Genomic DNA, 27,488 nt, shown 5'->3' with positions numbered 1-27,488 from the left:
TTGATGGTTCTGAGTAAAGTCGGCACTTAACATTACGCTCAATAGGTCCACTCCAGTTCAAGCACAGAGACACTACGGTTTATCCCTGAAAATGGCAGCGTTGGAGACACACAGGTTAAAGCAACAGGGGAGGAATTTCTGTCACGATGACGGGACTTTAACAGCCGCAAGATTAATGTAAGGTCTGAAGCCCAGGGAACCTTCCTGTCTGCCCTTTGGCTTTACCACGGAGAATCGTTTCCTATGCTTAGGCTAGCCAGCAATTAAACACCACCTTTCACCCTAAATGGTCCCAGCACGTTTTCCTGAGATGGAGCCAGGCACTCTTTGAAAAGCACAGCTGAGCGCACGACAGAGAAAGCAAGGCAGGAACACATTGTTCTCTTCCGTCAATCACTCGCTCGCTTGCTGCCTAGTCTGGAACAATTCATGGCCACACACGAAGGACATCTAGCCTCCTCTGCTAGCAAAGCCTGTGGCTGAACAATCGGACTCCAGCCCAGTGCTCACCAGGCCACATTTGCTGAGTCAACAAACCCTCTCTCCTCTTGTTCTGGTGCATATAGTCTTCTTGGATTGGCGGTGGCTCTCCAAGATCTCAGTAAGAGGTATTTCACACTCGTGACTACCTGATTTTCTTAATCAGAGATGCTAGGGAATTAATGAGAGATCTTCTGTGTGCTAGTAGATGCTTTATTGCTGAGCCGTGGATGTAACCCACTGGGAAGTGGAGGACCAATAAGGAACCCATTCCATCTTTTCTAATAACCACTAAAGAAGCTCTCTTCCTTATTGGCCTCTAGCTAAAGAAAACTAGGCTACTACTGTCTGAATTAAAGACTGGTTCAGAAGGGATGCTCTGAAGCATCTAAGCTGGAGTTCCTTCCATCAAGCCGTTAGTCGCATCTGGCCCTACAGATCCTCTGATTGGCAGGTGTCCTGAGCTACATCCCCTCCACAGAGGGAGAGTACAAGCTTTGTATATTTGGAAAGGGGTTAAGCTGAAATATCCTCAGCAGACTGTAACCAACTAAAGTTAGCCTTAAAGAGGTGGCTTGTGGGCAGAGGACATTAAGGCAGAGGTAATATTTTCAGAGCAGTGTGCTTAATACGGATTCATTGGTGCTTAAAAAATAATTGAAATGCATCAATGGGGCAGGGAGGGAGAACAAGAAGAAGAAGAAGAGTTTGGATTTTTATCCCCCCTTTCTCTCCTGCAGGAGACTCGAAGGGGCTGACAATCTCCTTGCCCTTCCCCCCTCACAACAAACACCCTGTGAGGAAGGTGGGGCTGAGAGAGCTCTGAGAAGCTGTGACTAGCCCAAGGTCACCCAGCTGGCGTGTGTGGGAGTGTACAGGCTGATCTGAATTCCCCAGATAAGCCTCCACAGCTCAGGTGGCAGAGCTGGGAATCAAACCCAGTTCCTCCAGATTAGATACACGAGCTCTTAAACTCCTACGCCACTGCTGAACCAGTACTTGATTAGTTGGTGTAAGCATCTGACGATAAAATGGTGCCCATGGGAGAGGGGGGGGGAGGGTGGAAGTGGAACCTACTTTACTAATAGGAGAAGGTATGTGCTGTGAGTTTATTCTGTAATAGTAGGATGGTCTTCCTAGCTGAGAAAGAAACTGGTTTCACTTTGAGTAGATAAGGATATCACACTTCCTACATTTTAACCCATCTCTCTCACAAAAGATGCAAGGTGGATGACAACGTTACATAAAAATACAAATAAACAACAGACCACCAACATAGTAAAACAGGGGCCCATATCATCGCCAGGCCAGGCCTCTTATAATGTTCTGTATTTGTTATATTTTACTTGTTAATTGTGAGGGAAAGTGGAGTACATATGTTTTAATAAATACATTACCTTGATTAAAACCTTTATACCCCCACTTTTCCTCACAATTTAAGAAGATTTATAAGCCCGGTAGATTCAACCTCTCAGTGTAGGAGTACAAAAGTCCTGGACTGGCACCGTTCACAGCAAGCTGTACTCGGTTTGCTGATGTGCTTCTATTAGCTTGTAGTAACCTTGGAAGCCTCTAAACTTCAGCATTGAGTTGCAGTTTCACTCTGAAATTAGTTCTGTTGGATTCAATGAAATTGTCCAGCAATGGTACATGTCCCTGTGTTACCACAGGCATTAAAAAAATCTTTTAATAGTTCTTCAACAGTTAAAATAACTTTTAAATAGTTTTTTGTTAATCTATCAGGGTACTTTCTGTTCTAAAAGGAAGGGGATTTTAAACATATATATTTAGAGAGAGAGAGTATACTTTGAAACTATACAGATCTTTAGCATTTGGGTGTCAGAAATCAGCAACTACAAATCCAGAATGTTACAGTTGATATTTCTTCCTGCCTGCAAGAGAATTGTATAACTAATAATGAATTGCAGGTTACCAAAAAAAAAAAAAAGACAGTATGTTCACGACCATAATTAACAAAACAGTTCTATGTTTATTTTTTTCACTCACGTTCAATTTAGAATGGAAATACATATGTCTGAGAGACTTAAACATGTTTGACAAGAGACAGCAGCAGCAGGTAAAATATGGAAAAATAGAAGCATGATTAATAAAAATATTTCTGCCATAGTAGCTCGCAAATGATCATTTTTGAACGTTTGGAAGAAGTACCCATATGGTTCCCCAAAGTGCTATTTCCTGCACGTATCCCCTGCTCCAAAATAGAACTTTTATAAAAATAAGATTTGTGGTGGATGAAATCACAGCAGCTATTTCTTGGAGCTAACCACCTGGAGAGTGTTCAGCAGAGATGGTAATCCTTCACAAACCTTTGCCACCCGAGGATGGGACTACTCTTGCTCCAGGGCCCCCTTTAGACACAAAATGCTCAACACCCATAGCTATGGGGGGAAAAATTGGCCATAGCCAAACGGTTTATTGACACATATGCAAAAAGAAGCGTAAGGTGCATCATGGGATCTGATCTGTACAAGTGCTGTCCCCCAGTGACCCTTTCCCAACCCATCCATTGGAGGAAGATGTAAACCTTTTATGTACCTCAGCTGGACAGACAGCCACATGCTGGATCTCTACGGGACTCAGCTAGGCAGACGGCCACATGCTGACCACCCATTTACTGCCCAGGGGCGCAAGCCTCAGGCACCCCCTCCTAGGCGTTCCGCCACACGACTTGCTCCACCCCGTAAACCTCTTATGGAGGTATCCCTAAGAGGGGTAGCTCCCTGGCTCCCCTCTCCCACACATCAGTTCCCATGCGCAACCTGCCCATCTGGCTATGACAAAGAACACATGCATTAACAATATCCAAGTATCTTGAGGGAGAGGTGGGTGGGAAGCTCGTCACCGTCTGCTGGAACAATGAGGGGCAGGGGGCCCTCTACACCTTCTAAAGAGCCAGCCTCGCCCCTTCTGATGACGCCACGCCGCCGCTGCGTCCCCTGGGCGTGCCCCATCTGGGCTCGCCTGACTCTTGCCCCCACCCTCCCAGGAGCGGAGGCCTTCCAGCCCCGCCTTTCACCGATCCCCTCCTGGTCAGCAATGGCTGCCTTGCCCTTACCTGGCTGCTCTTTATGAACTTTACTGGACCAATGAAAGCATCTACACCTGTGCTCATTAGGAGGCAGGGAAATAGACACAGAGATTGTTTAAGACCCACAGCATTTCAGACATTCAATCTTGACCATTGTGAATGTGGCTTGCTTGATAACTATGAAGGGATGTTTAGAGACAGTAATAACCCTCACATTGTCTGTTAATTCTGTGAGTGGGGATGGCTGATAGTGCAGGATTTAGAAGGTGAGAGACTTAGAAGGAAGATGGATTCAGAGATAGCTTGAATTTGAGAGGAAGAGCCTGGAATTAAATTTCAACTAATATATATAGTGAAATCTCAGTTTTCGTTGAAATTGGTTATCGTCAGTTTCGGTTTTCGTTGATTTTTTCCGTGAAAATTTTGTCTCGGATTTTGTCAGCGTGCCGATGTGACCTCACTGCTAATTTCCTGCTGAATGTGGCATTGTTGCTCATTGTGTGAGCATCACCCCGCGCATCTCGGTTTTGTCGGTTTCGGATTTTGCCAATTGTTATCAGACGGATTACCAACAAAAACTGAGGTTTCACTGTATTTTATCCTTTTCAGTGTATGTCATCTACCTTATGCTGGTCTATGATTGATTAATTGATTGACCGACACTTAGTTTGCCTACTGAACTATATAATGCATAATTTCTTTACAGACAGTAACTCATCATGGGAAGACTAGTGGGCACTGCAGTCTGCTGAAGTGGTCTTCAGTAATTCAATTGTACGTCCATATCACTGTGGAGCAGTCAAACATAAGCATCTGGTGGGCAAATTCTTCCAGTCATGGGAAATAGTTGTTTGAATCCATGTTTGACTGTTTCATTATTGCATAGCAGTGTATCATCAGCCATTCTGAATTTCAAAATGCTGAAAGGGAAATTTCATGTCTGTTCTAAAAGGAAGTCTATTGAATGAACATGACCCTGCTTAAAAAATGGTTTCACCAGCAGGGAAAAGAACATTTTTTTCCAGGACACACATAAGAATGGGGTCTGTTCACACAGCTATTTCCTCGCAGCAGATTTTTTTTATTATTTTTATTATTATTATTATTATTATTATTAGTATTATTAGTATTATTAGTATTATTAGTATTATTAGTATTAGTATTAGTATTATTAGTATTAGTATTAGTATTAGTATTAGTATTAGTATTAATTCAATTTCTATACCGCCCAATCCCCAAAGGGCTCCGGGCGGTAAACAACATAATATATAAACAATAAGTAGGAGAAATCCGGTACAATACAAACATAGGCTCCGTCAATAAAACATCTTAAAATACATAAAAACAGCAGCTAACAATTAGCAAATTAAACAAGAGCCGTCCAGGCTCAATTTAAAAACCCACCCCAAGAAGGGGGGGATGGCAGGCCCCTCAATATGAGGAGCTCTGTTGTACCAGTGCCAAAGCTGGAGCAGTGGGGGGGCACCATATCAGCGACTGGACACTCCAAAGGCCCGGTGGAACAACACAGTCTTACAGGCCCTGCGGAACTCACCAAGGTCCCGCAGGGCCCGGACAGTTGGTGGGAGGGTGTTCCACCAGGCCGGGGCCAGCGCTGTGAAAGTCCTGGCCCGTGTGGAGGCCAGCCGCATCATTGAGGGGCCGGGGACCACCAGCAAATTGGGACATATGGGGTGATGCGGTCCCGAAGGTACGAGGGTCCCAGACCGTGTAATGACTTAAAGGTCAGAATCCACACCTTGAAGATGATTTGGAATTCAAACGGGAGCCAATGCAGCTGGCGCAACACAGGCTGGATATGCTCTCTAAAGGCGCCTCCTGTGAGCAGGCGCGCAGCTGCATTTTGGACCAGCTTTAGTTTCCAAATCAAACGCAAGGGAAGGCCCGCGTAGAGTGAGTTACAATAGTCTAGCCTGGAGGTGACCGTTGCATGGATCACGGTGGCTAGGTCCATTTGGGAGAGGAAGGGGGCCAACCGCCGGGCCTGACGAAGATGGAAAAACGCAGTCCGGGTTGTAAGGGCCACCTGGGTCTCCACATTAAAGAGAGAGATCGAATCCAGACTGGCGAGTGGGAGGAGGCCGGCGCCAATGAGGCTCCCCCTCCCGCACCCGGCGGCTGGAAATCCCGAGCCTCTCCCTCATGGGCTTCCAGCCATAGGGATCTCGATCTTCGGGAGCGGGATTCAGTTTCAGCCTGCTCTGCTGCAACCAACCAGCTACCGCCTCCAAACAATGCTGTAGAGGCCACAGAGGCTGCAAACTTCTCCCACCTCCATCAACAGAATGAGCTGAGTGTCATCAGCATATTGCTGACAGATCAGCCCAAAGCTCCGTACCAGCTGAGCAAGTGGTCGCATATAGATGTTAAATAATAGCGAGGATAGTAGTGCCCCCTGGGGTACTCCGCAATAAAGCGGGCACTTCCGAGAGGCTTCATTCCCGCACCACACTTGCTGGCTCCGGGCCTGGAGAAACGAGACAATCCACTGAAGGACAGTGCCCCGTACCCCGGACACGGCCAGGCAGTGGGTCAAAAGGTCGTGATCGACCATATCAAACGCTGCGGTAAGATCTAACAAAACCAGCAGCGCCGATCCGCCTCGGTCAAGCTGCATACGGAGTGTATCTGTGATGGCGACAAGAGCAGTCTCCGTCCCATGCCCAGCATGGAAGCCGGACTGGAAGGCAAGAATGGGTCAAACTGCCAACGAGTAATTTTTAGTTGCTCTTTCCCCAGGTTGGTACTTCCAGGAAGGACTTGAGCATTGCCTTGATAACTTTCCAAAAAGGAAAACCAAAGGATACTGATGCTCTGGTGTGGATGGACATTAAGTATGGGAGGAGTCCAATGCTTTGTCTGAGAATGGAAAATCAGGTGAAACTGAAAGCAAAACGTATTCACAAGCCATTTTGAAAATGGTGAGAAGGCAAGATACTAACCTTGGAAATAAACAAACATGGAAATGCTTGTACAGTTGATCTCAGTCACTTGGTGGTAGCCCTGACCTAGATGGCCTTGTCAAGTCTGATCTCATCAGGTATCAGGAACGAAGCAGGGTCAGCCCTCCTTAGTTCTTGAAAGGGGGACCACCAAGGAATACCGGGGTCACTATGTCCCCCCTTCCTCTGGGTATAGAGCAGGGGTCCCTGGGGGAGTGGGGGAGAGAAACTTGTGAAATTTCTGAGTTGTGCAAGGGGTTAAACTAGAATACCCTTGAAGTCCCTTTCAGCTCTGTTTCAATTTTTGTAGCAATTGAGAGTTGTAACCTCTTCTAACATAGAGGCTAGAATATGATAGCTGTAGTGCCTTCCTTCCTGCACCTTTCCCAAATACACATGGTCAAAATTATTGTTCCTACTTTTCTGATTTAGGTATAATGATGTAAAAACCCTCCCTCCCCAAAAAGAATAGATTTTTTTTCAAGTCCAATGAAAAATTACAACTTTAGGGGAAGCATTTAAAAAACACCAATGAAATATTTTGTTTTAGTGAAATATTTTTAAGACAAGATTTTACCAACTGAAAATGTGTAGTATGAAGATTTCAATATAACAGCAAGCTATAGGATCTTAAAGATAATCTCAATGCACCCCGTACAACTGTGTATAGTATGACTTATCTGTTTGCTGTATGCATTATCCTATTCTCACTGCTTTGTTTTGTACTTGCATAAAAGCACTTTCTGCATTATGACAAGATTCATCCAAACTGTTTTATTCAGTCATCCCCACTATGTTGTGATCCATACCAAATTCAGTGTATGGCATTTGTTTCTTGTGTGTTAGGCTGTACATACTTTGCATTTATGTTTTGTGTGTGTTTTAGTTATTGAAAAGTTCTGACCTCACTTTCTAGATTGCAATTTTATTTTAGTGGAGTTTCAATATGGTAAACATGCATCCTATTGCATGCAGTATTTGTTCAGCTGATTTTTCATTTTGGGGTGGGGGTGGGGAAAATGTTCAAACTGTAGGTTGCTATATTTGCTGTAACAGAATTGTGTATTTCATGAATTTTGTAATCTCTAGCTGCAGTTTAATATGGGTTATACAATTGACATGATTTTTAAATGCTACCTGTAGAGTTTTGTGGCAGGTGCATGTGAATTTAACCTCATGAATATCAGCCAGAGGTGTATCCAGGAAAAATGTAGCCTGGTGCAAAATTCGAGTTTTCTGCCCCCCCCCCCCCCAGGTATAGGTGGCCGCCCTCCCCCACCATGACCAAGCAACTTTTTTTGCACCAGGTCTTGAAGTAAGTGTATGGACCTGGGGAAAGGAGGAGGGGTGTGTTTTCTATCTTCTACAAAATGTGCCATTTCACTTGTTCTAGATCTTTTCTACCCCCCACGTGACTAAATGGCCGCAGCCCAGGGACATTTTACCCCATATGTCCTGCTGGGCAGTACGCCCCTGACAACAGCCATAATCCATGAATTCACACCTTTGGGCATTACTAGACACCCATGAAAGAGTACATGCATACTCTAGAAAAAGATCCCCACATTTCTGGAAAGAACCACCTGTAAATCAAAAAGCAACCCTTTAGGCTAAGACATGATGCCATCTGAAACCTTCCCGAACCAACTGTCTGGGTCAAGACCACAGGCACCTTTACATGCCCTAGAGATCAGATGCCCGTTTATGCACAAAACCACCCTTTTCCAAGCTGTGCTTCCCCAACCTGTTCTGGTGACTTCTCTCCCATCTCCTTCCACAACAGAACAAAAATTCAGAATGCTAATGTTAACAACCTCCAACTCTCAAGCAACATAATGTTACTTTCCAATCACAAGCAGGGCAAAAACATTTTGTCAATATCATAAGCTCTTTCAGCTATTCATGGTTAAGATATATTCAGGAAACTTTTAAGAGGCACTTGACTGTCACAAAAGTTTTCAGTTTGTCTGAAAGCCATGTCTAAAATTTGGGCACTTTTAAGTAAAGACCAGGCCATGAGAGAAAAACAACACATACCTTTAAAAACCAAAGGTGGGCACAGAAAAGTGTAGGGATCCCAAAACAGCACAAAAATGCAAATACATAGGTCGAATCCTCACTTGAAAATTGCACACAGATCAAAACCTGTTCATTGTGAAACTGTGTCCTCTTCATCGGAGTTTCCCCCTCCCCATTGCAGCGAACACACAGCAGACACACCCCGTTACTCTTAGCAATCCCCACTACCAGGCGATCTTGCTTCGCCGGTCTCCCCTAATTGGCTGGTGTGCCTTCATGGGGGCAGGACCCCCCCTCCCCGCGGAAACGTACCTTATAGGGGTGTGATAAAAAAAACCAACGTGTAAAAGTTTAACATTTATTTTTACAAGCGTTTATGCTGCTTAAAGGGTTACCAGTTAATTGTTTACCTGTGTAAACCGTTAACTATTCAAAGTTACACATTTGACTGTTTAACGTCTTTCTACATCCCCTTTGGCTGGCCGATCGCAAAAGCAAAAACGTAACTAAGGAAAAACTGTGCGCACATCGCATCAGCTTCTTCTTCTTCTTCTTCTTCTTCTTCTTCTTCTTCTTCTTCTTCTTCTTCTTCTTCTAGCACATCTAGTGTCTACATAAACATCTACACAGCAACAATTAGCCACAGAAGTCTTGCAGGAAGACAATACATATCCACTCTTGGTGCTCAAATACAAAAACAAATCAGTTCATCCATGTAAACAGCAGTGCTGACCGGCAGTGCTGATTGGTTGCCCGAATTCCGCGTCACGCTCAGCGGCGGGAAATGAGTCAGGGTTTCAACCCTTGTCCCTCCCCTCGGATCAGCTCTGAACCGTGTCAATGGAGTCTATGCCACTTGCAACCAGGTTCTGCCGGGACACGGGTTAACGGGGAGAACGAGCGCCAGGAACAGAATCTGCTGCAGAAGCAATGGGGAGGTTGTCCCTGAAACCTGGTTAGTTTGCGTTCTGAAACCTGGGTAAGAAGGTAGTAGGGATTCAACCATAGTCACTGTCGACAGCACTCTACAATATCAGATACACATGCCTCAATTGCACAAAAAATAACAAGTGTAAGGATAATTAGTAATTACTACAGAACTATATGACTCTAGGGTGTCTTAACAATATCTGTAGTGTCTGAGAATTTAATTCACAGACTTTAGAATTTTGGGCAATATGTTCCATTCATTGTAAGCATCCCTCCAAATTTCTTTTATATATTTTCAGTGCTTTAGTAATTCCAGCATTTCTCTATTACATACTTTAGATAGATGTATTTGCGAGGAATAAATCTTACAACCAGTGGTGGGATTGAGCAGCTTTGTACCACTTTTGCAGAACCGGTTGTTAAAATGGTGCTTATAAACAACCAGTTGTTAAATTATTTTAAGCCCACCACCGGAACCGGTTGTTAAATTATTTGAATCCTACCACTGCTTACAACCATTGAAAGATGCCCATGCTCTCTCCAGAGTTCCTGAAAAGCCATAATTTGTGGCTTAAACAAAAGAAATCGCCATTAAAGCGAAACCAGCAGAAAGTACAGCTGAACTGAAAATTGATTTCATCCCACTGTTCATTTGTATTGATAAACTGATCCCAAGAGTTCAAAGATCAGGATACAATTCGGATCAGTTGTGGACATCACTTAGTAGCATAATCTGAACTGTTTACATCTTGTGAAGGTGATTTCTGGTCCCACTCAACTATCTGCAGTTTAACCCATGAAATTTTAAAAGTGACCTGCTTTGTAATAGGAACGGGCTGTAGTCAGAACAATACAAGTACTGTCATTGCGAGCTCTTTTTCATAATTAAAAGGGCTTTATGAACTGTGATTTAAACCAGACTTTTAGACTAAAAAATGGGTTACTTTTGAGTCTGCTGTTCTGCATAAATTTGTGGAGGTAAAACTGAGGACCCACCAAAGAATGACTTCACAAGTTAAGTAATTTACTGAATGTGTTTTATTTCAACAACCAAAAAATTCTAACAGACTAACAATGCACATAAGTTAAAATTTAATTATCACTTAGTGATAACGAAGATCAAGTTGATTTACATGGAAAAAGAACATTTACAATATGTTAATCCTCATTCACATTGTTGATACCGCAATAACACAATTTTTTTTAAAGTTTTCTCTTATTTCACAAAAAGGCGGAAAATTGTGCTTTGTTAAGAGGCACTACGAGAAAAGATTCTTTTTCCAGATAGATATTATATGATGAATATTGAATAAATAGACATATATGCATTGTAATTCGCAAAGTTCTGGCAAGACCACAGGCGAAAATGCCCACAGATTTACTTCAAAGAGCCACTGCAAAATTGGCAGTGAAATTTTTAAAATAATAATAATAAAGGCAAGACTCAGCATTGGGGGAAAAAAACTACTCAATTTTTTGGTTGAAGTGTTTAAAAAAAACAATATGCTGATGCCAAAGAGATGAATAACCTTATGAGCGTCTGACCAGTATTACATAAACGTAGTGATTTCGGCAAGAGTTTCAGATTAACAGTTGGAAAAAGAGAAACTCGGAGAACATAAAAGCAGCACCTACCGAATTTTGATTAAAGCTGCAGCATACTATAGAGTAAAAGAGGAAGAGTTTAAAAAGTGAGCAAGCCAACATTGTCTTTCAAGGGTATATGAGATGTATGCAGGTATACTGTGGATATCATATACCAATTGTTTAAAAACTCCAGAGGTTACTGAGCAGCTAGAATTAGCTTGTATTCTAACGTATTTTCCCCCTGTACACTGTTACATTTGGAGTAACTCCCTATACAGAGGTTTAATGCCTGCCTTTTATACCTTTCAAAATATATAAATAGTATTAACAGTTATATTACAATGCCTGTGCAAGAAAAGTAACGTAGCTGTCCAAGTGATATTGCATGAGGTCTTTGTTGAAAAGTGACAGAGCAGATGTCAAAAACCGCCGAAGCCTAGCAATGATGTTCAGGATCTGAGAGCGATCTGAACCCATTAGGAAGGAAGTAAAAATATATATATATATCCTCTGAAAAAAATCATTCTGCAGGACAGGAAGAGCCAGCCTGCTGGTGTCACTTCTGAACCACAGCTTCAGAAACCTGTCGGAGGCCATAGTGGATTGCAGCTTTAATGCTCGAACTACTGAAAAGCTGGTCGGCGTGTGTTCTGTTTTATGTGATGGAACTGCTATGCTACGCCACTGGGAAAAAGCAATGGCATGGAAATCCTGATTCTTACTGCCTAGAATAGCAGTAAGTTCAGAATGTCAGTTCTCACAAGATCTGCTGCACACCACAGTGAGGGCCATACCTTAGGAGACCCTTGGCTAAGAACAGCTTGTCTCACTGAGATAATTTATCTGAAGAGTAAGAATTGAAATGCAAGGGAAACAAGAGAGGTTCAGAGGGAATTTTGGTCCTGGAAAGCCTTTCGCTGACGAAGAAAACAGCTAAGTTTGCCCGAGGCTGAGAGCTGTGATTTGTGATAGTGTTACTGAAAAGAAGTTCCAACATGTATCACAAACAGTGTCCCCTGAAATTAGTACCTCACAGACGCAAGGGGAGCAAATAAACAAGCACTCCACTGTAGTGAATGTAAACTGCATGGCCACAGGTGGGCAGTTTGCTTCTTTGGGGGAAAAAATCACTGCAAAATATGGCTTGATGTAAAATTCCATCGATTAAATCTCATAAGAGCCCCTTGTCAGAAAGATTTCACAAGCAGACAAGTTTTCAGTCCTCTGAATTTCCCACCAAAAAAACAGGCCCATAAAAATCCATCTGTTCAATAGAGAAAAGATGATGAACCAAACATGCTCCGTTACTTTAAATGTGCATTGTGGACGGAGGAGTTTTTAAGCTTACTTGGGTTGGGATTTTATTCTTTAAGGTGCCCTGACTTCCCACCCCCACCCCCATTCTTTTCCTTCTCCCTCAATCTTTCTCCTTTTTCTTTTCATTTTGTTTTGGCAGTGTTGATCTACGATTTCAAATGCATACCTCAAAAATTACCTATCAAGCTGCCAAAGAGGAAGCCATAATAATAATAATAATAAAAAAGATCAGGGATAAACATAGAAAATAAATAGGTATTCCAAAATAGTCACCACACCCTGAGAGCAGGCAGCATTTTATCTAAAAGCCAAAGCAACTCATTGTGAAGTGGTTTTTCAATACACAAACACGACTCATCTTTAATGGGCTCATTTCACAGTCTATACTTTCAGATTGTAAAGTTACGTCCCATGCAAATTTCATGTATATATATATTTACATATATTTATATGTATATGTGTAAATATATACATATACACACCCACACAACTATTTCCTTCACTGATTTAAATGGTCTGTTCCATCCTGTAACTTGCTAGAGGTTCCTTTGATAAGTGCAAGGTTAATCATGTGAATTACAATTAACATTGTCTCAAATATAAAAAGTGTTAACACTCAAGTGCCTAAGGGAATGCCTGGATGGACTATGCAAAATAATTATTCAGTTTGCATATCGTCATTGATGCACGCCGGAAAAAAACAAACACTTAAAAAAACCGAAGCCTCCCCCACCCCCCCACCCCCCCAAACAGTTGGTATAACGTATTGCTTTGCCGGTGGGGGTTTCACATTATCTCTGATCAGTTTCTGAAGTCGTGGCCTTGTTTTTGTCAGGGGTCTCCTCTTCTGCTTCCACTTTGTACATCTCCTCGGAGCCTTCCTCACTGTCATTCTCTTCTGACTCGGTCAGAAGCTCCTCATCTTTGTACTCCGCCACATCCACCACGGTCCCCAAATGTTCTTTTAGTTTCCCGTGATGTTTCACGTGGTAACGCTGGTTTTGGAAGAACTTGATGATGGTGTGTTTAGGGAGATCCAACTGAGCAGATAAAGTATGGATGGCCTCCTGGTCTGGATAGAGGCCAACATCGTGGATAAAACTCTGAAGGATGCCCAAAGCTTCCAAGGAAATCTTGGTACGGGATCTCGTTTTTTTGGTGCACGTGTCCTCTGGAGGTGGGGGTGGGGCCTCTTCTCTTGGAGGGGAGTTCTCCTTGGCAGGCTGTGACTGTTGCCTGTGAAGAACCTGTGCAGACAAAAAGGGCACATGAATTTAATAAGTGCTGGACACACAATTAGAAATTGAGCGTAGATTAGAAAATTAGAAAATAGAATAGAGGACAAGCAACTGTAGTTGTCTGCTCTCCCTGGAGGCAGGAAGGAAACTGGAGCTTAAAGGGGCGGTCCTAGCACAAGAGGCAAGCTGCCAATCAATTTAAGATTCCTGCCTCCCTGATTGGCTATAAGGACAAAACCCAGATGTCCTTATGCTCAATGGAGAAAAAGGCATACAGCAATGATCAAATCAGGGGATACCTTGTAGAGGACTGTAAGACATTGCTTGGAAGGTTTCAGAGAGTCACATGTGTACTAATGTAGCATTAAAATAGCACAGTTGTTCAAACTATAATTTCCAATAAATTGTTAAAACAAACCTCTAGGGAAATACATTCTCGGATGATGAGATAAGATTTTCTTAAAACTATCTAACTGATGACAGACATAATGAAAATATACATCATTCCTAAAATATATTTATAGGTAGTTTGAAAAACCTTGTTCTGTTCTAGCTAAAAGCTCGCAAAACATCCCTTTAACCTGGTCTGTCTGCATGAGAGATAAATGGACACAGGTACCTTAACTAAGGCAAGTCTTACAGGCAAGCGTTGCTCATGATTCTGACTTTACCCAGATTTCACAATTTCCTTAAACTCAGATGATAAATGGCATAGTTTTAAAGATCAATAAACAGAAAAGAAACATCTGACTGCACACCTTTTGAATGCTGCGAGCGAAGGTGCCTTCTACACCCATTCCAGTAGCCTATTTGACGACAGACCTACCACTGAGAAAGCCTGTGATATCATTGTTGCCAAACAAGCCCAGGTCCACCAGAAGAAGGTTGTCTGAGGAATGTTACTGGTGTTTGGCATAATATCAGAAGATGCCACTGAAAAAGTATGAGGGTCTCCCCCAGGCCACAAAGAGATGTAAAGGTAATAACCAGCACTGTGAATGGGGCCTGGACATGAACAGGCAGTTGACACAGCACTGGAGCTCCAAGCAGCTGACTTTTGGTAGGAGTGCTGTCATTCTACTTTGTACCAGTTGAAGCTTCTGAGACATCTTCAATGGCAGCCCCATCTACAGCATATTACAGTAGTCTATTTTGGATGTTGTGATAACGTGGATCAGCTTGACTAGGTCAGCAGAGCCCAAATAGAGCCAGCTTACAAGCTAGATGCAATTGAAAGAATACATTTATCCACTGTTAGACTAAGCACCCCAGGTTCTTAAACTAATCTACTATAGAAAGCTTAACCTCATTTGAGGCTGGTAGATCAGCCATTTAAAGCTGTTTGATCAAGATCTGACTTACAGAGGCTGGGAAAGCATCACCTCCATCCTTGCTTGGATTAAACCCTAACCCACTTGACTACAGCCTCAAGACACTGACCCAGGACCTTCATAGCTGATTAAGGAGGCTTAGATGGTGATATATGAAGCTGGGTATCATCCAGTGGTGGGATTCAGCAGGTTCGCACCACTTCAGCAGAACCAATTGTTAAAATGGTGCTTGTAAACAACCAGTTGTTAAATTATTTGAATCCCACCCCCAGAACTGGTTGTTAAATTATTTGAATCCCACCACTGGTATTAACCGGTTATTGGTGACAACCCACTCCACAAAACTCCTGATGATTTTGGCCAAAGGTTAAGGAGCACTAAGAATAAAATGGATTCTAGAAGCGCTCCACACACCAAGTCCTAACTAGAGTCGGTCGATACCAGACAGATTCGTTCCAATTTGGATTCGGACCAGATTTGGATCAATGGGCTTGGATTGGCCAAATTCCGAACCTTGCAGATTTGGACTCCCCCGAATCTGTGGGAACGTCCGAGAATTTTGGATGCGTTTTTTTCACGTTCCGGCCTGCAGGGGTGCAATTTTAGACCTATCGGCACCACAATTTCAGGGTATCATCAGAAGACTGTCCATTGTTTCCAATGGGAGCTAATAGGAGATGGGGCACCCTCTTTGAGGGTCCAAAACTTTGGCCCCCCCAGAGCCAAACTGCACCAAACTTGGGGGGTATCATCAGGACTGTCACCTGATGATACCCTGAAATTTTGGTGCCGATATGTCTACAAATGCATCTCCTGCAGGCCAAAACGTGAAAAAACACCAAAACAATAAAAACGAATCCCATGGATTCGGATTGGATGTGATTCGGACAGCTCGGATTTGAACCCTACTCGTCCGAATCCGTCCGAATCAATGCAGATTTGGTCCAAACCCGGATTCGGACAATTCGAATCTCCAACCCTAGTCCTAACAAGCTGATTCTGTCTCCCCTATGAAAAACTTTTGCTTCCTGCCAATAAGAAAAAGCAAAATCATCTGAGGATGTCCCTTTTATTCCAAACACTGGCTGCAGTGGATTCACTGGAATATCAGTCAACCATAGCAAATGCTGCTGATAGGTCTAGAAAACTCAGCATCCATGGATTGCCTTGATCCATGATTAACCCTTTCCTCCCTTGCTCTGAAAAACTAAACCATATTGAGGAGGGTTTATCTTGAGGGTGGATTAGACAATTAGATACAAATTTAGCCTCAATAATACACACGTGGCTAATATTATGATTAATACTATCATGACCTTTGTATCAATGCCAGCCTTCCACACATCTAGTTACTTTATTATTTTATCCACACAAAAGCAGTTTAACAGAAATATATAGGGACTCTTCCACACATGCAGAATAATGCACTTTCAATCCACTTTCACAATTGTTTGTAAGTAGATTTTGCTATTCCGCACAGCTGCAAAGTGGATTGAAAGTGCATTATTCTGTATGTGTGGAAGGGGCCTAGCATTTGATTGAGGAAAGTTTTGTTCCTGAGCCCTATACTGATCAAACTAGAGGGAAAAATAATTTTTGACAAAAACAGACATTGTAATTTTAATCCTCAATTTAAGCACTCTAGCATCAAGATTTCAAGCAATTATTCTAGCTGCTGCTCCCTTCTTAGTAAGTTCTCAGTGAAATCACTTCTACAAAAGGGAGATGATTGGTTATCTCCTCCCTCCCCCAACATACTGTTAACTCTTTCCCTATTATGCAAAATCTACAGTTACTAGAGCAGTGGCTTAAAGCCTTTTTCCACATGCTTAGCTTACCAAAGATTTTCCCAGTGGTCACACCTTGTGTCTTGGAAACATTTTCTGTGAAATCATTCTGCACACCTCCACCCTACCCCCATCATTTCCCCCCTTGTCTCTTCAGTTGCATTTATTCCACACACTTGGCTGAAAATATATTATTCCTAATGGTGGTGGGACGTTATGCAAGATGCTGAAGAGCAATTCTCTCCCCCTTTCTTTATCACATGCGTTCTGTTCTACATTACTGTTCGATTACACTGAAGCAGCAAATAAAAAAATGTTTTAGCCTCCATTTCTACCATTGAGAACTACCCACACAAAATGGAGGCCAAAAGCCCACAACTGGGCCAAGTGCCATTACCTGAAGGAACAGAAACACGTTAGCCCCCTGCCCTCCAAAGCATTTTTGGCCAAATTAGAGCTGTAGTAATGAACCATCTTTACTGTGGCAGTCCCTTGTCAATTTCACTTGCTCCTAACTGCAGACAAAGTGTATCTTCACCTTAATGTTACATCACTAGCATTATATGAAATTGACAAAGCTGACCTAATTGTCCCTGCTTCTTAGTCCTGCTTTTTTTGTATTTGTGCCTGAACCTTAACTTCGCAGTTGACCTAATTGACCCTGCTTTTTAGCCCTGCCTCAACATTACATTGCTAGTTTGATATGACAAAGAGGAAAAAATATAAAGCATTCCTTTCAAAAATGGAAGGTGAGGCGGAGGAGAAAGTGGCTGAGGGGAGGTTGGGCAACTGCATGGGGTGTGGATAAGGGCCAGGTGTTTTGTGGGGCGAAGAAATAAAGACCATTTCAACCTGATCATATGCTCAAAGGAAGCTGGCTTGGAAATGGACAGTAAAAACATTGCTTGGGAAAGCAACGGAGGAAAAATGAAAGGAAAACATTTCTGGAACCAAATAGAGGGGGAAACATGCAGAACTCAAAGAACACCCCCCCCCCTGCAGAATTTGGCAGCAAGCTTTATTGTGAACAACTTGTGCTGAAAAGGCTTAAGAATCTTTTTAAAGCATTTTATATACTGAACAGGCTTGATTCTTGGCTTCTTTTTCTTCTCCAGGCCTTTTGCAGATTTTCTCACTATGAGAAAATAAAAAGGCAGAAGTGTTGCTGTGTCATACATGCATTGTTAAACTTTCCATGACTACTTTGCCGCAGATTGACTCTAAAGAACAGTCTCAGGGGGTTGCGCAAAGAGGTTCTCCTTGCCTTAAATGCCATCATTCAGACAGTTCAGTGTAACTTCCTTTCAAGAAAACAGCCTTAAGACCCCGACACAACCTTGACTTTGTCCAAGTAAGTCTTCTGCTCTCTGCTTTCACTCCTTCCTCTACTCCTCCATTCGTACATGAGCAAGTCATCTCTGCAATTTTTACCATCTGGAACTGACTTCCTATTTCTTTCCCAAATCATTTCCCATCTCCTTGAAAATCTGAACTGAAACAGGTTTTGTCCCCTAGCCACAGGTCTCAAATGTTTCTGCTTCTCTAATGCATTTACTCTTTAATGTTTGAAAGGCGGTCCCTGCACCCCGCTTGCCTGTTTAAAAAAAAAAAGCTGAAGTTTTTCAGAGGTATTAATTTTCACTTTTACGAGGTATCAGCCTATTTAGACAGCAAAGGCAGAGAGATACCTAATATGATGAAAGTTGACTTTAAAAAGATAAAGTGACTCCTATTAAAACACACAACACTGCAACATGTTTGAAAGGCCCCAATGAAATCCAGCTGGGAACCATGTGTAAAAAATAATAGTACACGCCTGCGGGGAAGGAAGTATAATATGGAATGATTAAGTTTAGGAAAATATATAATGTAGTATATCATTATGGGAATGATCTGTATTACTTGTAATAAGCTAAGGCAGCCTTTTCAAACCATCTTCCAGAGAACCCTGGAGGTCCTCGAGGGCTAACTAGGGCAGAGACATCTCAGTGAGAAAATCAATTAATGGTTGCCATGCTGCTCTGAAAGGCAGTGTGCCCACTACCACTGCCAAGCACAGAACGTCACTTTTTTTTTATTGGACCAGCTCCTGTATCTTTAACAGCAATCTGACATGGACATAACCACTAGATCTCCTAAGAAAAGAAACTCCAGCTAAAGTGTGACATGCCACGTAGCTACTGAAATCGCAGGAACAGGTTCTACCCCACCCCCCTCCCTAGGCATCTATTTTGGTGTGCTCTAGGACACACATTCAGTTGACATAAAGCATACAGCTCCCACTGGCACTCAGTATGTACCCAAGAATGTGCCCAGGAATTGTCTGAAATGTACAGGGATTCCATAGCAGACAAGCCTGTGGAGATCTGTTGAGGGCTGGAAGCTTGGAAGTCACTTAGGCTTTCTATCCTTGTGGAATTTTCTGAAAAAGAGCAACAGTCACTGCCCTCTCTTCAGAGAGCAGAATCTCCATGTTTCAAAGTCAAGCTCTGAATGTGCTACAATGAGAGCCAATGTGGTGTTGATGTAGTGTTCAAATGTCTCTCATGAACTGGGGAGGCCTGGAGTCAAATCCCCCTCCACCCTGAAGCATGCAGGGAAATCTTGGGCCATTTGCTCAGCTTAACCACCCTTATGAGGCTATTGTAAAGATAAAATGGGGAACACTGCACTGAGCTCCTTGGAGGAAGGGGGGGGGGTTAAATATCGTTTTGTACTCCTCACCTCCAAACTATAATTTGTGAATGAAATCTAAAGCAGGTACATTCCATTTAATTTTATCTAGATGCAACTTTTGTGATCCTTCTGCATGGAGAATTAGAGAAGCAAAGTGACCATTACAGAAACTGAGTTAAGCAAAGGCCATTTAGACACACATTTCCTTAAATGTTAATTCTGTCAGTTAGCTAACATTTATCAGCTCTTAGGTGAAAAGATCCATTTTGTTGCCCTTATAAACCCTTTCAGGTGACCAGAAAGAGAAGTTACATTTCTGCCCTGTTTGAATCCTCAACTCTAGAGATCCTTTGTTTTACAATGTGTGGTTATGACTGCTTGGAACTTATGAAGTACCGTCATGTCTATTACCACCATTTTCACATTTTTGTAAGACTGTCAGAAAAGATTATAGGAGAATTTTTTTCATGCCTTCTCAGGGAAATGTCACATTGATTCCCCTCCCCCTTATACCTGGTTCAGTAAATCTCACAACGCGCAACATCTTCTATGGACATGCAGCATATTCTATTGAAATAGTTTAGCACATCTAGTGAACAATCTGCTGCACAATGCTCTCGCACATATGGTAAGAAGATATGTGGTCCTATTTGTGCATATCCCTTTAGGAAAATGTCCTAAGTGAAGAATCCAACTTCCGTTTCCTGGGTGCTGAGGAGTAAACTGCTGAAGACAGGATCAGTCATTTGACAACAAAGAAGTCGTTCTGTTTTCCACTGGACAGATTTGAAGAGGATTGGCCGCTTGGGAGGCAGGGCCTGAAGCCTGCTCAAGCACGACATTTTTATTTGCTAAATGCTGCCCCTCTTTGTAAAAGACTTTTATAGAATACTTGTTTCAGTGGGTGGCTGTGCGGGTCTGCGGCAGAACAGCTAGACTGGAGCCCAGTAGCACATTAGAGAAAACAGGGTTGCACTGCACTGTGACTGCTGTTTGACTGCCTTCTGTGCAGGCATAAATTCGGACTGCGCATGTGCAGGCTGGCTGTGGAGAAGACCTTTCTAGCTAAAAGGAATTTAAATTAATTCCCCCCCCCCCAGACTGTGAGGAGACGCTTGCCCACCAAAACCATCATGCTCAGAGAGGGTGGGGGTCCTTTTCCTTCCGTTTTCCTGAGTTGCTTGATAGAAACTAGTAAATTGAAGCAAGGACTCGTTGCAGGGTAGGAAGGAGGAACTGTGTGCTTACACAAACAACACTTGATGAACAACAGTTACAGGTAAATGCAACCCTGTTTTCATCTTCATTCTCCTTTGCAGTCACACACAGGGAGAATAACAAGCTTCTCACCAGGAGGAGGGGTGAGACCTTTTGTTGAAGAGGGAACACAGAACAACTTTGCTGAATGCTGACTCTCTTCTGGAACCTACCTGTATTGCTTAGTTATGCGCAAACATCTCTGACGAAGACTACATGGCAGTTCTGTAGATGGTGAGGTGGTACATCCTCATCCAACAGTATTGGTTCCGATGGGGCTCAGGTTTTTTGGTGGCTGATGAGCAGGTGACTTGTCCAAGAGATTGGTCTTTGGTTTAGATTTTTTTAGGGGTTGATTCTGAGGTACAATATTAAACCAGACCTGGGGACTGAGGTTGGCGTTAAAGCAGCCCCAAAGTAAGAATCAACTGATATGAAGGTACAGAATCCTCCCACATGGCACATCCTTTAACTACCAGGATTTTGGAGCTTCCTAGGGCTCATTTCCAAAGGGCTCCTTGATCAGGGAGGCCTGGTCATGCCTGGCTTTCAGAGGCGTAGCTCCAGGGGGGAAGGGGTGTGTGTGACGCACTGGGCACACATCCGTGGGGCATGGCGAGGGCGTTCTGGGGCGGAGGACTGGGTGCTTTTTCCCCTTGCTATGCCTCTGCTGGCTTTGGAGGTGACTTGTTGACAATGGCCAAGCCCAAATGTTATAGAGAGGAGGCAGACATAATGTTCATCAGATTGAGTCATTTTTTAAACAAAGCTTTCTGAGTCATAAGAAGGTAGGTGGCAACCAAAAAGGTGAGAAGAAGCACTGAGGTGAAGAGCATGCTTGAAGACATCATTCCCGAACAGTGGCAAAAAGAGAATTGGAAAAAAACAAAAACTGCCTCCCCCCCTCTTTCGGAGGACAACAGTTTCAGAAGGAAAACACCTCCTTGAACTCCAAGGGAGGGATACCTTTTCCATTCTTTTTAGCTAGGAAGTTTTCCATAGCCAGCTTGTGCAATCCCAATGTGGGACTGTGCAGAAGAACAAAGAAGAAAAAGACATTCAAGGTGTCAGAAAGGAACTGACTCTTGAAAGCTTACATCAAAAATTCTTGTTGGTCTCTAAGGTGCTACTGTAATCCAACCTAGAATATTTATACATCATTTCTGCTACTGTTGTTTATCAGCTCTAAATTAGAAAAAAAAATGTGGTATTTCATTATATATATGTATTTTAAAAAACAATATTTTTTAAAAATAAACTTAATTTTTAAAAATGTATCTCTGCCAGTATTTAAATTACAGTGCATGAGGCACAGATTTTACATTGGGACTGCTTAGTGAGGGGTTAAGTCTCCCAGCTGCAACTAGTTTCACTGATAACACTTGACTCTTATGCTGTCTTCAGTCTTCTAAAAGAAAAATGATATTTTCTCAACATTTTCTATGAAGGAAAACAGAAGCCAAGTAGAGTTCCAAATTCAGTTGGGGGGCATGGTGAAATTGGAAAGAAGGATTTAACCCATGTGCCTTTTAATCCATCAAAATCAGTGCCCCCTTCCATGTATAGATATTTGCGTTAAAAGCAGAGGACAGCACCCTCAGTAGAATTGTCTTTTAAATGCTACACTTTTCAAGCCCACATTTATACTGTAAGTGGATGTACCATGTATTTGCATTTGGAAACAGATGTTGGGAGACGATATAAACATACCCAGAGAGAACTTATCCACAGCCTCCAATTTACACAGAGAAGAGCCCAGCAACTGCAGCACCAACAACAGCTTCAGTAAACACTCCACACCTTTCAACATACTCCTAGTCTGAGGGTCCTGTTGGCAAGACTGTTAATTAGACAGAATTTTCTGCCAAAAAGCCTATACTGGCTGCAACGAACATCTACAAGAGACTTGCAGCAGGAGTTACAGTCTGCACCTGCGCTTGTTTTTCCTTTCAAAGTAATGGTTAAGACTTTATTTTATTTGGTTCTGTGAAATATATTTGTCTCCTTTGGCTAAACATTGCAGCACTACATTAGGGCCTGCCTCTGATTCTAGTTTGGGGGGGGGGGAGGGGGCTTGTGATTTGGCACCTTGACGCCACAAAGCTGCATTAAATACCGTGCTTGAGTCCCATGGCTTTCCTTGGATTACAAACTCAGGAAAATTCAAACTGTTATTAAAACACACACACACACACAATCTATGAAGTGATGACAAATTACAGACTACAGGTGTTAGATTACATTTTGACTTCAGGCAGGTTTAATATACCTTGGCTTCTCTCTACAATTGCTTGCAGCATGCAGTGTTATGGGCAGGGGAGTTTAAAAAAAATGATACTCAATAAATGAAGACCATGTCAAAAGAAATCAATATGAGCGTGCAAAATGGTCGGAAGTCTGACATGGATATATATATGTTCACTTTCATCTAGCTTTCTTTAATATTGGAACCAAAGCGCTACTGGCATTTCTTGCGTATTGCCTTTTTAAAAAAAAGAAAAAAGAGGGGGTTTAATAATTGCTTCACAAAGTAAACATGGGTCTCACATATAATCGAACAAGCAAGCTACAGTATACAACAAGCTTAATTCCATTCGGAAACAATCCCCCTTTTGGGGTTATTTATTTACAATGAGTTTCATCTTAAAATGGTCCTAATTCTTCTTTATGCTTTTAAAGAGGAACCAGCTAATTTTCAAAAGTTAGATCCAATTAACTGTTTTCTCCTATTCTAGCATATTTTTGGAATAATTTTTTTTATATACTTGCTAGGTTACAATAACAAATGAAGGCATTTCAAACAAAAAGGGGGGAAACTATTGAGAAAAACAGACAAAACCCCCTCCGCTTTGCAAACCAAATATACTTCAGCAGCGTGTGATTAGTTTTTGACATTTCCCAATTGTGTATTTCATGTTTTATTTATTTTTCGTACTTACTGGGAAGGGGGGGGGAAGAGCTCACAAAAATGTGTGACACAGCAAGGTTTTGCATTCAGTAAGTGTATTGAAATCATGACATTAGGCAAAATACAAATGTATGGATAACTCATACTTCATTTTGCCCTCCTTCATAATATGGCCAAAATCCAGAATAGAGATGAGTAAAGCTGTTTATAGTGAACTGGTTTTCATAAAAGTAGATAATTTCTGTGCAATTTATGGAATAAAAGATTATAAATAATGATTGTACAGGGAATCTGTAATTTTTAGAAATGCTTTTATAGTGTTGCAAGATTCAATAACAATAATAATTTATTGTTACAGTCTTTAACCAGCAAACAAAAATAACATACCAATGCTATATGATAGAAAAGATATTAACGCTGGAAAAAAAATTTTTTTAAACCCACAAAAATGTTAGAACACTTTAAAACAGGGCTTCAACAAGCCTCTTTGGAGCCTTGTGAACTGTAGGCTTTATAAACTAGTAGGCAGAATTTTGCAACTTGGCTTGAGATTCGGGAATTCTCATCGGAAAGAAGCCAGACAAACCTTGCTTTCTCTGACTGGCCTGGGAACTCTTCAAGAATTGGATGGATAAACTTGGATTGTGCCTCCTTAAAGTGTATACAACAAAAGAATATGTGCTCCATGGACTCTCCTGTTTGGCCTGGACATAGGGCATTTTTGTGATTTTGCCTTCTAAGATTTCTGAGGAGAGTGCTGAGCACCTAGCCAGGGTGAACACCCTTCCGTGACTGCTGATTTCCAATTAAGATGGATGTGGTGCCAGGACAAGAATGTATCTGGCTTCAGGTAAGAACTTAAAATCAGGTGTTCTTAGGATGTCCATTTGACGTTCTGTGTCTTCCATTCTTTGTCTGACAAGTTGTGCAGAAGGGCATGTGGGGAGAAACTTAATCGCTCATAACTAAATTGAACTGCTCTGAGCCATGTGGACTGAGATTTGTCCTGAAGAATTCGAGGGACCAGGCCCAGAGATTTTGAGCTGGCCTTCAGCCACATGTAAATCGATGATAAACTCACCCTGGCCTCCACATTCATCATGCCCCTCTCAAGTCACGCCCTGGAGTTTGGTATGCAGCTGGGAACTTACAGGGCTGCTCTTAAAAATGTAGGTTGAACTCACTTTAGCGCAGAAAAATGCGAGGAAGGTGATCCAAGATGAGATCCATGTGGAAGTTGCGCCAATGTCTTGGCCTCAAACAATTTGAGGGCTGCTGGAATAAAGTACCCTTCTTTGAATCGAAGAAATTTTATTATGTTGATGGCTGACCTAGCTCCTAGTTCCACAGTGTGGTTATTGTGGCTATATTTGAGATGGAGGCTTGAAGATCTACCTCAAATATTTAAAGTTGTTTACTCATTCCAGCCTATTTTTATGCAATTTCCAAATCCTGGATGTTAGATGAATTCCAAAGGCCAGAACTTTGGTTTTTTTACAGTTGACTGTCAGATGTCCCTTTTTGCAGTTTAAAGCTAGCCGGTTTAGAGCTCTTTTCCGCTCTATTAAAGTCCCTGAAAGGATTACTGCATCATCTGTATATAATGGTTGTGATATGTACCTGTGAACAAGTTGGGGGTGGAGGGGGGTGGAGTGGTTAACTCCTGGACATTAAAGCAACTTACTAAGTTATTTATATATAACATGATCTAGGTTTTAACTGATGTATAGGATTTTATATCGAAATATAAGAGATAAATAGCAGGGAAGCTAATAGACAACCCTGCCTGATACCTTGAAAGATTTTAATTGGCTCAGTAAGGTGACCTTGCCTACTACAGAGAATTCTTAGGGCTGTTTGATCATACAGCGCTCAGATGAGGAAAATAAGTCTTCTGTCAATGGTGGTTTCTTCTAATTTGTTCCATAGCCTGGGTCTTGAAACTGAGTCAATTGATTGAAAAAAAAGCTTCCCTGTTTTCAAAGAGTGGTTGCTGGGATCAAAGTGCTTAGCCCGAGAACTCTAATGGATTGAGTACTGAAGAGGTACAGTTCCAATGCAGACATAATGGCTTTTATTATAGTTTTGTTATAAAAATGAACTGGTTTTCACTTGGTTTTCCTATGGAAAGGACTTTACCATGGAAAGAGATGCCATTCTCCGCCTATAAATGATGATAGCCAACAGTGGTTTTCAATTAAATATCAGAAGTTCTAGTTCTGTTTGCCACTGATCCTTATATATATTTTATGAGCCATTCCAAAAGGTCTCTTCCCACCTCTGTTCAGCCAGTCTCTATCTAGAGGTTATTGGCCAATTGGAAAGGGTTTTTTGTTTTTGTTTTTTGCTTGCAGTGCAAAGTCCCTTCCAATGAAAGGGCGAGATTGATTACAACTTGACAGTTGCAAATCTGGAAAATCTGGGGTCTATCTAACAATGTTCTCTGTCAAAAGTGTGTTGGAAAGGTAGTGCCCCTTCTGTTTGGAATGACAGAGTACAGGTCTCCCACAGGGGAGACAATGGTCACAGAATGAGATGATGGTCTTCTGGAGTCCTTATTACTGTTTGTCAGTGAGGTAAACATAGAAACCCTTTTTGGATGAAGTCCTCTCCAGGGAACGATGGGCTCTCAATGGTTCCAAGGTCTGATGAGATTCCAAAGCTCTGACCTCAAGCCTTGGTTACAATCTAGACAGTTCCAGAGAGCAGCTCCTCTGACGAGATCGCATGGAACTCATGGGGTGTTCCTTCATCGAAGGAACTCGAGCTCCACAAAATTCTTCAGAACTGGAGCAAAATTACAGTCAGGTTGAGTAACTCCTCCTTCCTAAACAATGTTTTAATCACTATTTTCCTATTTGGTATGCATTTTAAACTCTGTTTTTCAGTATCTGAATTATATGTTTTTGCAGGGGTTAATTTTAATGGCTTTAAAACATAATTTGATCATGTATGTTTTAAACTGTTAACTGCCTTGGTGACCCTTGTATGGGCAGAAAGGCAGGATATAGATTTTGTAAATGAATGAAACAATGTATGAATTAATGTCTACCCTTCAGCTGATTAAGTAGTCTTCCCTTCTCTCAATGGTGACATTTGAGAAAATTATTCTTGCTCTCAACAGGAGAGCAACTACCATTGCAGTGAGTGGCAACAGGAGAGCAACTACCATTGCAGTGAGTGGCATGGAGCTATGCAAGAGTTGGGGCGCTTACTGGTAATTGCTGGCAAAAGGAAAAGGCATACTTCTGCTATTTCTCCTGCCCAGGATGAACAGAGCCTCACGCTGGATTGGTCAGAGGTGTATGGGAGACAAGACAGGAACTTTGCCTTGAGACAAAGGAAGTCCAGATAATACCTGACGGCAAAGTTTTCCTCCATGTACCAACGCAGATAAATGAACCTCCAGATACTTGACACCCTTAAGCACCGGTTAAGCATGGGCTTGACGTATGTATGAGCAATATATGCACATTCCAAAGTGAGCTTTAAAGAATCAAACGAAACTCCTAAATAGGTGATCAGTAAAACAACAGAATCTGATTAATATTTCAGAGACAAAAGGATACAACAAGGACTTTAAAAAACATATGAATTGGGAAAAAATGTGTAAGTAGTGTCCTTTCTAAAATAACCAGATTTCAAATGAAATCTTGGGTTAATAATGATATAAACAAAGATACTAAAGTACAAACGAACATCTCTTAATATGAAAGCCATATTATTATGGTGAATTATTAGTCATAAAGCCCTACACAGCTTATGCCCAGCATACCTGAAGGTGGCCTACTCCTGTATGAACCTAGCTAGGCTGGTGGCAGCCCAAGAAAGGGTCATGGTGTTGAAACTTTGACCCTCCGCCACCCCCCACCCCCCAAGAGAGCTGTCTTTGTCTCTCTATCGAGGTCTTTCATCAACAGGTAAAGACCTGGTATTTTCATTTATG

General features: G+C 42.1%; 1 protein-coding gene across 2 annotated transcripts in view; it reads right to left on the bottom strand.

Moving 5' to 3' along the window:
• Positions 1 to 10,475: 10,475 nt before the first annotated feature.
• SATB2 (SATB homeobox 2) overlaps positions 10,476 to 27,488 on the bottom strand; it is a 181,740-nt gene continuing 164,727 nt past the window's right edge. For both annotated transcript variants that reach the window (XM_048486493.1, XM_048486494.1), the window contains one exon: positions 10,476 to 13,592. In XM_048486493.1, coding sequence (XP_048342450.1) covers positions 13,137 to 13,592 — 456 coding nt within the window. In that variant the 3' untranslated portion in view covers positions 10,476 to 13,136. The remainder of the gene's footprint in view (positions 13,593 to 27,488) is intronic.

This window comes from Sphaerodactylus townsendi, linkage group LG02 (genome assembly GCF_021028975.2).
Source record: "Sphaerodactylus townsendi isolate TG3544 linkage group LG02, MPM_Stown_v2.3, whole genome shotgun sequence".
NCBI classification, from domain to species: Eukaryota; Metazoa; Chordata; class Lepidosauria; order Squamata; family Sphaerodactylidae; genus Sphaerodactylus; species Sphaerodactylus townsendi.
The sequence above is the reverse complement of the archived record's forward strand: the minus strand, read 5'-3'. Positions and strand labels throughout refer to the sequence as shown.